At 44.3% G+C, this 12,172-nt stretch overlaps 1 protein-coding gene across 1 annotated transcript in view; it reads right to left on the reverse strand.

Moving 5' to 3' along the window:
* Positions 1–51: 51 nt before the first annotated feature.
* LOC311121041 (cingulin-like) overlaps positions 52–12,172 on the reverse strand; it is a gene marked incomplete at its 3' end in the record, with an annotated part of 33,461 nt that continues 21,340 nt past the window's right edge. The window contains exons 5-13 of the mRNA XM_084195582.1: positions 5,994–6,089; positions 5,182–5,303; positions 4,817–4,928; positions 4,474–4,686; positions 3,917–4,065; positions 2,701–2,821; positions 2,409–2,621; positions 444–665; positions 52–327 (exon numbers count right to left, since the gene is read on the reverse strand). Of these exons, the coding sequence (XP_084051708.1) occupies positions 52–327; positions 444–665; positions 2,409–2,621; positions 2,701–2,821; positions 3,917–4,065; positions 4,474–4,686; positions 4,817–4,928; positions 5,182–5,303; positions 5,994–6,089 (1,524 nt within the window). The remainder of the gene's footprint in view (positions 328–443; positions 666–2,408; positions 2,622–2,700; positions 2,822–3,916; positions 4,066–4,473; positions 4,687–4,816; positions 4,929–5,181; positions 5,304–5,993; positions 6,090–12,172) is intronic.

The raw sequence follows: 12,172 nt of genomic DNA on the forward strand, positions 1-12,172 counted from the left end.
ATTTGTATCTGCACATTGTACATTTGTAACTTGAATGCAGTACACAGAGCATCAGAAAAACATGTAGACACTCTCCACCTCCTTATTGAGTTTGTCCAGGGACCGCTCCTGCTGTCTCCTCTGTTCCTCCAGCTGTGTGTTGGTGTGTGTGAGCTGGTCCCTCTCCTTCTCCCTCTCCTCCAGACGCAGGCTGAGCTGCCGGTGGTCCTGGCCCAGCCGAGAGGCTCCTCTCCTGGCCTCGTCAAGCTCCTGCCTCAGCCCCCTCAACTCCGCCTGGAGGGACAGCTCTGCCTCCGAACTCTCTGACGCACTGGACGCCAGCTGGGCCTGGGGGTACACGCACATTTACATACTGTGAAACACAACTAACACCCACTAAGAAAGAGTTTATGTAATGTGTGTGTGTATTACAGACTGTGTGTGTAGCAGTGTGTAGGTCTCACCTCCAGGCATGAGAGTTTCTCTCGGAGGCGTGTGTTAGCCTCCTCCTGCTCCTGCTGTGAGTCTCTGAGAGCGTTTAGTTCTGTCTGGGTTCTGGCCAGCCGCTCTGTGTTGGTCTGCAGCTCCTGCTCAGTGCTGGAGAGTTTCTCTCCCAGTCTAACTCTCTCCCCATGAGCATCAGTCAGCTCTGACTGCAGGCCAGACACTACCGACGGGTCAGGGAGCTATGGAGAGAAACAAAGGAGAGGTGAGTGATTGAGAGAAGGATGGAGATGGTGAACATAAGGGAGGGAAAGTGGCCATCTTTCCCAGTCACATACAGTGAGGGAAAAAAGTATTTGATCCCCTGCTGATTTTGTACGTTTGCCCACTGACAAAGAAATGATCAGTCTATAATTGTAATGGTAGGTTTATTTGAACAGTGAGAGACAGAATAACAACAAAAAAATCCAGAAAAACACATGTCAAAAATGTTATAAATGTATTTTCATTTTAATGAGGGAAATAAGTATTTGACCCCCTCTCAATCAGAAAGATTTCTGGCTCCCAGGTGTCTTTTATACAGGTAACGAGCTGAGATTAGGAGCACACTCTTAAAGGGAGTGCTCCTAATCTCAGTTTGTTACCTGTATAAAAGACACCTGTCCACAGAAGCAATCAATCAATCAGATTCCAAACTCTCCACCATGGCCAAGAACAAAGAGCTCTCCAAGGATGTCAGGGACAAGATTATAGACCTACACAAGGCTGGAATGGGCTACAAGACCATCACCAAGCAGCTTGGTGAGAAGGTCACAACAGTTGGTGCGATTATTCGCAAATGGAAGAAACACAAAAGAACTGTCAATCTCTCTCGGCCTGGGGCTCCATGCAAGATCTCACCTCATGGAGTTGCAATGATCATGAGAACGGTGAGGAATCAGCCCAGAACTACACGGGAGGATCTTGTCAATGATCTCAAGGCAGCTGGGACCATAGTCACCAAGAAAACAATTGGTAACACACTACGCCGTGAAGGTCTGAAATCCTGCAGCGCCCGCAAGGTCCCTCTGCTCAAGAAAGCACATATACAGGCCCGTCTGAAGTTTGCCAATGAACATCTGAATGATTCAGCGGAGAACTGCGTTAAAGTGTTGTGGTGAGATGAGACCAAAATCGAGCTCTTTGGCATCAACTCAACTCGCTGTGTTTGGAGGAGGAGGAATGCTGCCTATGACCCCAAGAACACCATCCCCACCGTCAAACATGGAGGTGGAAACATTATGCTTTGGGGGTGTTTTTCTGCTAAGGGGACAGGACAACTTCACCGCATCAAAGGGACAATGGACGGGGCCATGTACCGTCAAATCTTGGGTGAGAACCTCCTTCCCTCAGCCAGGGCATTGAAAACGGGTTGTGGATGGGTATTCCAGCATGACAATGACCCAAAACACACGGCCAAGGCAACAAAGGAGTGGCTCAAGAAGAAGCACATTAAGGTCCTGGAGTGGCCTAGCCAGTCTCCAGACCTTAATCCCATAGAAAATCTGTGGAGGGAGCTGAAGGTTCGAGTTGCCAAACGTCAGCCTCGAAACCTTAATGACTTGGAGAAGATCTGCAAAGAGGAGTGGGACAAAATCCCTCCTGAGATGTGTGCAAACCTGGTGGCCAACTACAAGAAACGTCTGACCTCTGTGAATGCCAACAAGGGTTTTGCCACCAAGTACTAAGTCATGTTTTGCAGAGGGGTCAAATTCTTATTTCCCTCATTAAAATGCAAATCAATTTATAACATGTGTGTCTATAAATGTGTGTCTACAACAGTTTTTCTGGATTATTTTGTTGTTATTCTGTCTCTCACTGTTGAAATAAACCTACCATTAAAATTATAGACTGATCATTTCTTTGTCAGTGGGCAAACGTACAAAATCAGCAGGGGATCAAATACTTTTTTCCCCTCACTGTAGCTGGTACTACACAACACACACCCGTTTGGTTTTCTCCTGGGCCTTGGCCAGATCCTCTTTGGCTCGATTTGATTGGTCCCTCAGCCTGTCCATCTCATACTTCAGCTCCGCCTCCTGCTCCTGGTTGGCCTTCTTCAGGGAGATTACCTCCATTACCTTTTTATCGAGCTCCGCCCTTTTCTTCTCTACCTCTGATTGGGCCTGCTGCAGATCGGCACGCAAACTCTGCAGCTCCTGAAAGGACAGCGGAGAACAGTGTCAGTGTGTACCTTGTTGAGTGTGTGTGTTTGTCAGTATCAGTGTGTGTGTGTACCTGGTTGAGTGTGTGTGTATGACTGGGGTCTGGTATCTGCTGTTTCATGGTGTTGACTCTCTCCTGTAGTTCATTCAGCTCTTCCTCAAGCTCCTCTTTCTCCAGACGAGCCTGCAGTATCCTGCAACACACAACATTTGAACCACTACAAGATCCATTTCAAAATCTATAAATCAAGTCACTGATAAGCACTGATCAGCCATCGTTTAGTTTGATCACAGACGTTACAGTTCAATCTCCATTGCTGATATCAGTTCATCAAAGTCGTTCAAAAGTGTTTTGTTGTTATTGTTAAAATTAGGTCATTCTATGATATCACAATTTCTTCAGTCAACAGTCAGTCAAATAGAGAAACACGGAAGCTGGTTTAACTACAATGTCACTCAAACTACACAGTTATAGACAGCTACACTGCTAGGGGGGGGGGTTGTTGTTTTAAGATGGTCATACCAAGGATTATTTAGCTATTTGATTTGGAATTTTAAGACCCCTTAAGGTATCAAAAATAATTCTGGATGGATTTTCGTAATACTGTTATTAGCCAATAGAAACACATTGAATAACAGATTCACTACATGGAACAACAGATAGTACAAAAAAAAATCTAAAACGAAGTTTGTTCTGAAGTGTCTGTTCTATATCTGAGATTTTTTTTAGGCTCTAAACTATCTCCATATATATTTCCATTAATTGTTTTAACTGGTAGGCCGGGGGCCTTCAGAGGAGTCTTGTGAGGCTTGTGTAGCCCAAACCGTTCGGACGCTTCAGACAGAAGTTGTCAGAAGAGGATGTACTGACTTCAGACCAGTCTTGTGAGAGTCCTAGAGCAAAACACCATTGTTTTCGTGATCGTCTCATCTTTCAATAGTTCGTACGCTACATAAGTTTTTGTGAGAAGTACAATTTTCGGGATTTCTCATTGTCTAACAAACACCGCTCTAGCTCTGCCACTTTTCACCGCAGATGCGGAATAGCGATATCAGCGGATGCGGTGGATTGAGACACAGCCCATGCAAAAACAAAAAAACATAACTCTAGCTTAAACAGACGGATCGATGGGATTTTTTTATTATGTTAATTCGATTTCCACGAGGGGATGCGGAAATTGTAGGCTAAGGTTTAACACAGCCGTAAGTGGTTTAACACAGCCGTAAGTGGTTTAACACAGCCGTAAGTGGTTTAACAGAGAGTGAAGAGCCTGTGTGCGTGTACTCACTCCTGTTTGGTGGTCCGTAGTTCATCTCTAGTACTGTGAAACTGCTCCATCCAGTGGCCACTCTCGTCCCTGCAGTCTTCCAGCTGCTGTTGTAGAGTACGCACTGACGCATTCACACGCAACCGCTCTGCCTCGATACCCGCCTGAGACTGGGGAGAGAGAGGGAGGGGGGAGGAGGAGGGGAGAGAGGGGGAGGGGAGAGAGAGGGAGGGGAGAGAGAGGGAGGGGAGAGAGGGGGAGGGGAGAGAGCGGGGGAGGAGGAGTAAGACGTGTCACTGTAAGAATGTGAGATCAGCTGACCTACTGTTTGTCTGCTACTTGTGGCTTTGTCTGTGCAGTCAAACGTAACTTTGTGTAATCACTTGTTGTTCCTGCTATAATGCTCCTTTGTGTGAAGCAAGTCCAGTGGGTTTCAATCACTTTACGCTCTGCTGCTCCCTCAGCGCGCGCGTTTGGGAAAGAGCTCTTCTTGGGAAATTTCACTGTACTGTTTTCCACCTGTTGTATCCTGTGGATGTGGTGAATAAACTTTGAACCTTGTGTGTGTGTGTGTGTACCTGTGACACCTGCTCCATGGTACTCCTCAGTCTCTCCATGTCAGTGCTGTACTGTTCTCGGAGCGTCTCGATCTCTTTGTCGTGCGTGGCCACCTCGTCCTTCAGAGCTCCCTTCAGGGCTGTCAGCTCCCTCTCTCTCTGTCTCAGAGAATCCTCCAGCTTCTGCTTCAACATGGACACCTCAGACAGAGACGCTTGGCACGTCACCAGGTCCTGTAGACACACAACACACACAGTTAACACATTCGTACAGGACAATTACAAAGAGTGTGCACAACAAAGATCTTGTGTCTCAAGACCAAGACCACCCAAATGTGTGTGTGTGTGTGTTGTGTTGTGTTACCGTCTTGTTGCCATCCTCTCTCCTCAGCTCCTCCTGCAGTTCAACCAGTTGGTCCTCCATCTCTCTGACTCTGGACTCAGCACTCTCTCTCTCCATACGCAACTGACTCAGCCTGATAGAGACATTTGATTTATTAACTTAACCTTTATTTATACAGGTTATTCTCATTGAGATAAAATCTATTTTACAAACAGATCTGATGCTCTTTACCTCAACACTAACAAATAACCTTTCAATAAGCCATACTTTATAACCACCAGGGACCATTAGCTATGATCCAGCGGCCTGGAATCAGTCTCAACCTGCCTGGTTCCACTCACTGTTTCTTTCTACCCAGGTCATTTGTCCTGGTCACTGTTACTCACTCTGAGTGTGTCTGGTGTAGTTCAGTCTTCTTCCTGTCCAGAGTCTCCTGGAGCTGCATGTTCTCATCCAGACATGACTCCAGCTCTGCCTTTAACACAGGATCAGACCTGCCCACAGAGCCCTATGCACACACAAAACTGTACTGTAGGCTACATGACGACAACCACAAATAGCAACAACATCAGACAGTGTGGCGGTGACAAAGAGAGGTTGTATTTTAAATTACACCATTAGACAAAGAGAGGTAGTATTTTAATTACACCATTAGACAAAGAGAGGTAGTATTTTAATTACACCATTAGACAAAGAGAGGTAGTATTTTAATCACACCATTAGAAATGTTTTGTAGAACAGGCATGATTCTCTATTGAAACGTGTGCTCTACATATTTTCTCTCTATGCTTGTTCTGCGCATCCATGATTAAGTGATTATAGGGTGTTAAGAGTTAAATACCAGCCCAACTCCCTTAAACCAACACATAATGACTCATTATCAGATAGAATACTGTGTGAGTGTGTCCACCTTTAACCCAACAGGTTTGTTTAAACTGTTTTAAATAATCTGTGGCCCATTTACAGGGCTTTTATGGCACTTATTCAGATTAGACTCCCACTAAAAACCAAAACAGCAGCGCCTCTCAGAACACACAGACACACACAGTGGGCTCAGCTGGTGTGTGTACTGTTGAAACAGCTCTCTCTCATTACAGCTCACTGGGAGAGCTCCCTAGGTGCCAAACATACACCATCGCTCCGCTCTTTCCATCACGTCCCAAATTATCACTCCTTCCTCTTTTTCTCCCCCACTCACCCTCCTCTCCTCCTGTAGGGAGGTCTGTAGCTCCATCATCTTCCTCTCCAGATCCCTCTTTTCTCTCCTCCACTCCTCACCAGAGCTCTCACCGGGCTGAGAGGAGAGAGTGACTTTAGTGGATACCCCATAGAATGACAGCTAGCACCACCAATGACAAGCTGAAATAAGCGGATGAGCAGTACTACGGAGGTGTATAGAGATGTATATTAGAGGACTATTGAGGTGTATAGAGATGTATATTAGAGGACTATTGAGGTGTATAGAGATGTATATTAGAGGACTACTGAGGTGTATAGAGATGTATATTAGAGGACTACTGAGGTGTATAAAGATGTATATTAGAGGACTATTTAGGTGTATAGTGATGTATATTAGAGGACTATTGAGCTGTATAGAGATGTATATTATAGGACTATTGAGCTGTATAGAGATGTATATTAGAGGACTACTGAGGTGTATAGAGATGTATATTAGAGTACTACTGAGGTGTATAGTGATGTATATTAGAGTACTACTGAAGTGTATAGAGACTACAGAATGGCGCCGGAGAAGATGGCTGCCGTTTTACAGCCCTCTAACCAATTGTACTATTATGCGTGTTTTTCCGCGTTTTGTCATTTATTTTGTACATAATGTTTCTGCCATCGTCTCTTATAACCAAAAAGAGCTTCTGGATATCAGGACAGCGATTACTCACCTCGTATTGGACGAAGATTTTTTCTTCAACGAGGCGGACGCGAAGGATATCCTACAGACAACCGACAAGGCCCAAATCCCCGTCATTCGCATGAGAGAGAGACTGAGATATCGTGGACGTAGGTCGGGGTGTCTTGTAAGGATCCGACGGCGAGCGAGTAAACTGCCTCTCCCATCAATCCTATTAGCCAATCTTCAATCATTTGAGAATAAATTGGATGACCTAAGATTACGGTTATCCTACCAACGGGACATTAAAAACTGTAATATCTTATGTTTCACCGAGTCGTGGCTGAACAACGACATGGACAACATTCAGCTAGCGGGCTATACGCTACATCGGCAGGATAAAACGGCTGACTCCGGTAAGACAAGGGGTGGCGGTCTGTGTATATTTGTAAACAACAGCTGGTGCACAAAATCAAATACTAAGGAAGTCTCGAGGTTTTGCTCGCCTGAGGTAGAGTATCTTATGATAAGCTGTAGACCACACTATTTACCAAGAGAGTTTTCATCTATATTTTTCATAGCTGTCTATTTACCACCACAAACCAATGCTGGCATTAAGATTGCACTGAATGAGCTGTATAAGGCCATTAGTGAACAGGAAAACGCTCATCCAGAGGCAGCGCTCCTAGTGGCCGGGGACTTTAATGCAGGGAAACTTAAATCCGTTCTACCTAATTTCTACCAGCATGTTAAATGTGCAACCAGAGGAAAAAAAAACTCTAGACCACCTTTACTCCACACACAGAGACGCATACAAAGCTCTCCCTCGCCCTCCATTTGGCAAATCTGACCATAACTCTATCCTCCTGTTTCCTGCTTATAAGCAAAAACTAAAGCAGGAAGCACCAGTGACTCGGTTAATAAAAAAAGTGGTCAGATGACGCAGATGCTAAGCTACAGGACTGTTTTGCTAGCACAGACTGGAACATGTTCCAGGATTCTTCAGATAGCATTGAGGAGTACACCACATCAGTCACTGGCTTCATCAATAAGTGCATCGATGATGTCATCCCCACAGTGACCGTACGTACATACCCCAACCAGAAGCCATGGATTACAGGAAACATCCGCACTGAGCTAAAGGGTAGAGCTGCCGCTTTCAAGGAGCGGGACTCTAACCGGGACGCTTATAAGAAATCCCGCTATGCCCTCTGACGAACCATCAAACAGGCAAAGAGTCAATACAGGACTAAGATTGAATCGTACTACACTGGCTCTGACGCTCGTCGGATGTGGCAGGGCTTGAAAACTATTACAGACTACAAAGGGAAGCACAGCCGCGAGCTGCCCAGTGACACAAGACTTCCAGACGAGCTAAACCACTTCTATGCTCGCTTCGAGGCAAGCAACACTGAAGCATGCATGAGAGCACCAGCTGTTCCGGATGACTATGTGATCACGCTCTCCGTAGCCAATGTGAGTAAGACTTTTAAGTAGGTCAACATTCACAAGGCCGCAGGGCAGACGGATTACCAGGACGTGTACTCCGAGCATGTGCTGACCAACTGGCAAGTGTCTTCACTGACATTTTCAACATGTCCCTGACTGAGTCTGTAATACCAACATGTTTCAAACAGACCACCATAGTCCCCGTGCCCAAGGACACTAAGATAACCTGCCTAAATGACTACTGACCCGTAGTACTGACGTCTGTAGCCATGAAGTGCTTTGAAAGGCTGATCATGGCTCACATCAACACCATTATCCCAGAAACCCTAGACCCACTCCAATTTGCATACCGCCCCAACAGATCCACAGATGATGCAATCTCTATTGCACTCCACACTGCCCTTTCCCACCTGGACAAGAGGAACACCTACGTGAGAATGCTATTCATTGACTACAGCTCAGCATTCAACACCATAGTGCCCTCAAAGCTCAGGATCCTGGAACTAAACACCTCCCTCTGCAACTGGATCCTGGATTTCCTGACGGGCCGCCCCCAGGTGGTAAGGGTAGGTAACAACACATCTGCCACACTGATCCTCAATACGGGGGCCCCTCAGGGGTGCGTGCTCAGTCCCCTCCTGTACTCTCTGTTCACCCATGACTGCATGGCCAGGCACGACTCCAACACCATCATTAAGTTTGCCGACGACACAACAGCGGTAGGCCTGATCACCGACAACGATGAGACAGCCTATAGGGTGGAGGTCAGAGACCTGGCCGTGTGGTGCCAGGATAACAACCTTTCCCTCAACGTGACCAAGACAAAGGAGATGATTGTGGACTACAGGAAAAAAAAGAGGACTGAGCACACCCCCATTCTCATCGACAGGGCTGTAGTGGAACAGGTTGAGAGCTTCAAGTTCCTTGGTGTCCACATCACCAACGAACTATCATGGTCCAAACACACCAAGACAGTCGTGAAGAGGGCACGACAAAGCCTATTCCCCCTCAGGAGACTGAAAAGATTTGGCATGGGTCCTCAGAACCTCAAAACGTTATACAGCTGCACCATCGAAAGCATCCTGACTGGTTGCATCACCGCCTGGTATGGCAACTGCTCGGCCTCCGACCGCAAGGCACTACAGAGGGTAGTGCGTACGGCCCAGTACATCACTGGGGCCAAGCTTCCTGCCATCCAGGACCTCTATACCAGGCGGTGTCAGAGGAAGGCCCTCAAAATTGTCAAAGACTCCAGCCACCCTAGTCATAGACTGTTCTCTCTGCTACCGCACGGCAGGCGGTACCGGAGTGCCAAGTCTAGGTCCAAAAGACTTCTCAACAGCTTCTACCCCCAAGCCATAAGACACCTGAACAGCTAATCATGGCTACCCGGACTATTTGCACTGCCCCCCCACCCCCACCCCATCTTTTTACGCTGCTGCTACTCTGTTAATTATTTATGCATAGTCACTTTAACCCTACCCACATGTACATATTACTTCAACTAGCCGGTGCCCCCGCACATTGACTCTGCACCGGTACCCCCCTGTATATATAGCCTCCCTACTGTTATTTTATCCCTTTTTTCTCTCAACACTTTTTTGTTGTTGTTTTATTTTACTTTTTTATAAAAAATAAATGCACTGTTGGTTAAGGGCTGTAAGTAAGCATTTCACTATAATGTCTGCACCTGTTGTATTCGGCACATGTGGCCAATAACATTTGATTTGATTTTATGTATATTAGAGGACTATTGAGGTGTATAGAGATGTATATTAGAGGACTGAGGTGTCTAGAGATGTATATTAGAGGACTATTGAGGTGTATAGAGATGTATATTAGAGGACTGAGGTGTCTAGAGATGTATATTAGAGGACTATTGAGGTGTATAGAGATGTATATTAGAGGACTATTTAGGTGTATATAGATGTATATTAGAGGACTATTGAGGTGTATATAGATGTATATTAGAGGACTACTGAGGTGTATAGAGATGCATATTAGAGGACTACTGAGGTATATAGACATGCATATTAGAGTACTATTGAGGTATATAGACATGCATATTAGAGGACTATTGAGGTGTATAGAGATGCATATTAGAGGACTATTGAGGTGTATAGAGATGTATATTAGAGGACTACTGAGGTATATAGACATGCATATTAGAGTACTATTGAGGTATATAGACATGCATATTAGAGTACTATTGAGGTATATAGACATGCATATTAGAGGACTATTGAGGTGTATAGAGATGAGCTCCAAAAGTATTGGGAGAGTGACACATTTTACACCACATCATTAATTTTTGCTCAGTACTCCAGCACTTTGGATTTGAAATGATACAATGACTATGAGGGTAAAGTGCAGACTGTCAGCTTTGATTTGAGGGTATTTTCATCCATATCAGGTGAACAGTTTAGAAATTACAGCACTTTTTGTAGATAGTCCTCCCATTTTAAAGGTACCAAAAGTATTGGGACAAATACACATGTGTATTAAAGTAGTCAAAAGTTTAGTATTTGGTCCCATATTCCTAGCACACACTGATTACATCAAGCTTGTGACTACAAACTTGGATGCATTTGCTGTTTGTTTTGGTTGTGTTTCAGATTATTTTGTGCCCAATAGAAATTAATGGTAAATAATGTATTGTGTCATTTTGGAGTCACTTTTATTATAAATAACAATATGTTTCTAAACTCTTCTACATTAATGTGGACGCTACCATGATTATTGATAATCCTAAAAGAATCGTGAATAATGATGAGTGAGAAAGTTTGAGGCATAAATATCTCCCCCCCCAAAAAAAATGCTAACCTCCCCTGTTCTTGTAAGGTAAGAGGTTAGCATGTCTTGGGGGTATGATATTTGTGCGTCTGTAACTTTGACTCATCATTATTCATGATTCATTCAGGACTATGCATAATCATAGTAGCAGCCACATTAATGTAGAAGAGTTTAGAAACATATTCTATTCTTATTTACAATAAAAGTGACTCCAAAATGACACAATACATTATTTACCATTCATTTCTATTGGGCACAAAATAATCTCAAACACAACCAAAACAAACGGCAAATGCATCCAACAAGTTTGTAGTCACAAGCATGATGTAATCATTGCGTGCTAGGAATATAGGGCCAAATACTAAACTTTTTACCACTTTAATACACATATGTGAATTTGTTCCAATACTTTTGGTCCCCTAAAACAAGGGGGACAGGACTATGTCCAACAAGTGCTGTAATTTCTAAACTATTCATCCGATATGTATAATTTCAAATCCAAAGTGCTGGAGTACAGCTCCAAAACAACCCCAAAATTTGACATTGTCCCAATACTTTTGGAGCTTACTGTGTATACGAGTACCTTGAGGTGTATAGAGATGTATATTAGAATACTGTTGAGATGTATAGAGATGTATATTAGAGTACTGCTAAGGTGTAAAGAGATGTATATTAGAGTACTGTTGAGGTGTACAGAGTACAGCTGTCCGGAAAAAATATATATTGGTCGACCAAGAGTTGTCTGTTCTTCCGACCAATCATATTTTTCCATTTATAGACATTTGTGTTTTAATCAAATCAACTATAAGCACTGAGCTTGTCTGATGCTTTAAGCGAACTGTTTGATGAAATAATTAAGACACAAATTATTAGAGGGAGTCCGACTGCAATTGATTTGATTGTGCCGACTGGCTCAGACTTGCTGCGCTGTGTAAAAAAAAAGACAGTGAGTGACTTTGTGACTAGCTCCCGTTGTCTCGCTCTCCTCCCTGCTGCAGCGACCACCACAGAACATCAGGGTGTATAGCGCTGTCCGTGTTGCTCAAGCTGAAACATAATTATAGCCATTTCTGAATGAAAAGTTGTTACAGAAATCCCTAAATTGTTTAGGAAAAAACATTCCCTATTCCCTCAACCCTTGTTCTCTTTACGTGACACACGTATGCTTCGCATGCACGTGACCAGTAGGGCCTGACCTTTAGCATATCATAATCACATCAATAAATTGGTTATAAACTCTGAACACATTAACAGAAAAATGGATGCAGAGGATGTGACAAGTAAACTCG

This window comes from Coregonus lavaretus (genome assembly GCF_964263955.1).
Source record: "Coregonus lavaretus genome assembly, contig: HAP1_SCAFFOLD_4614, whole genome shotgun sequence".
NCBI classification, from domain to species: domain Eukaryota; kingdom Metazoa; phylum Chordata; class Actinopteri; order Salmoniformes; family Salmonidae; genus Coregonus; species Coregonus lavaretus.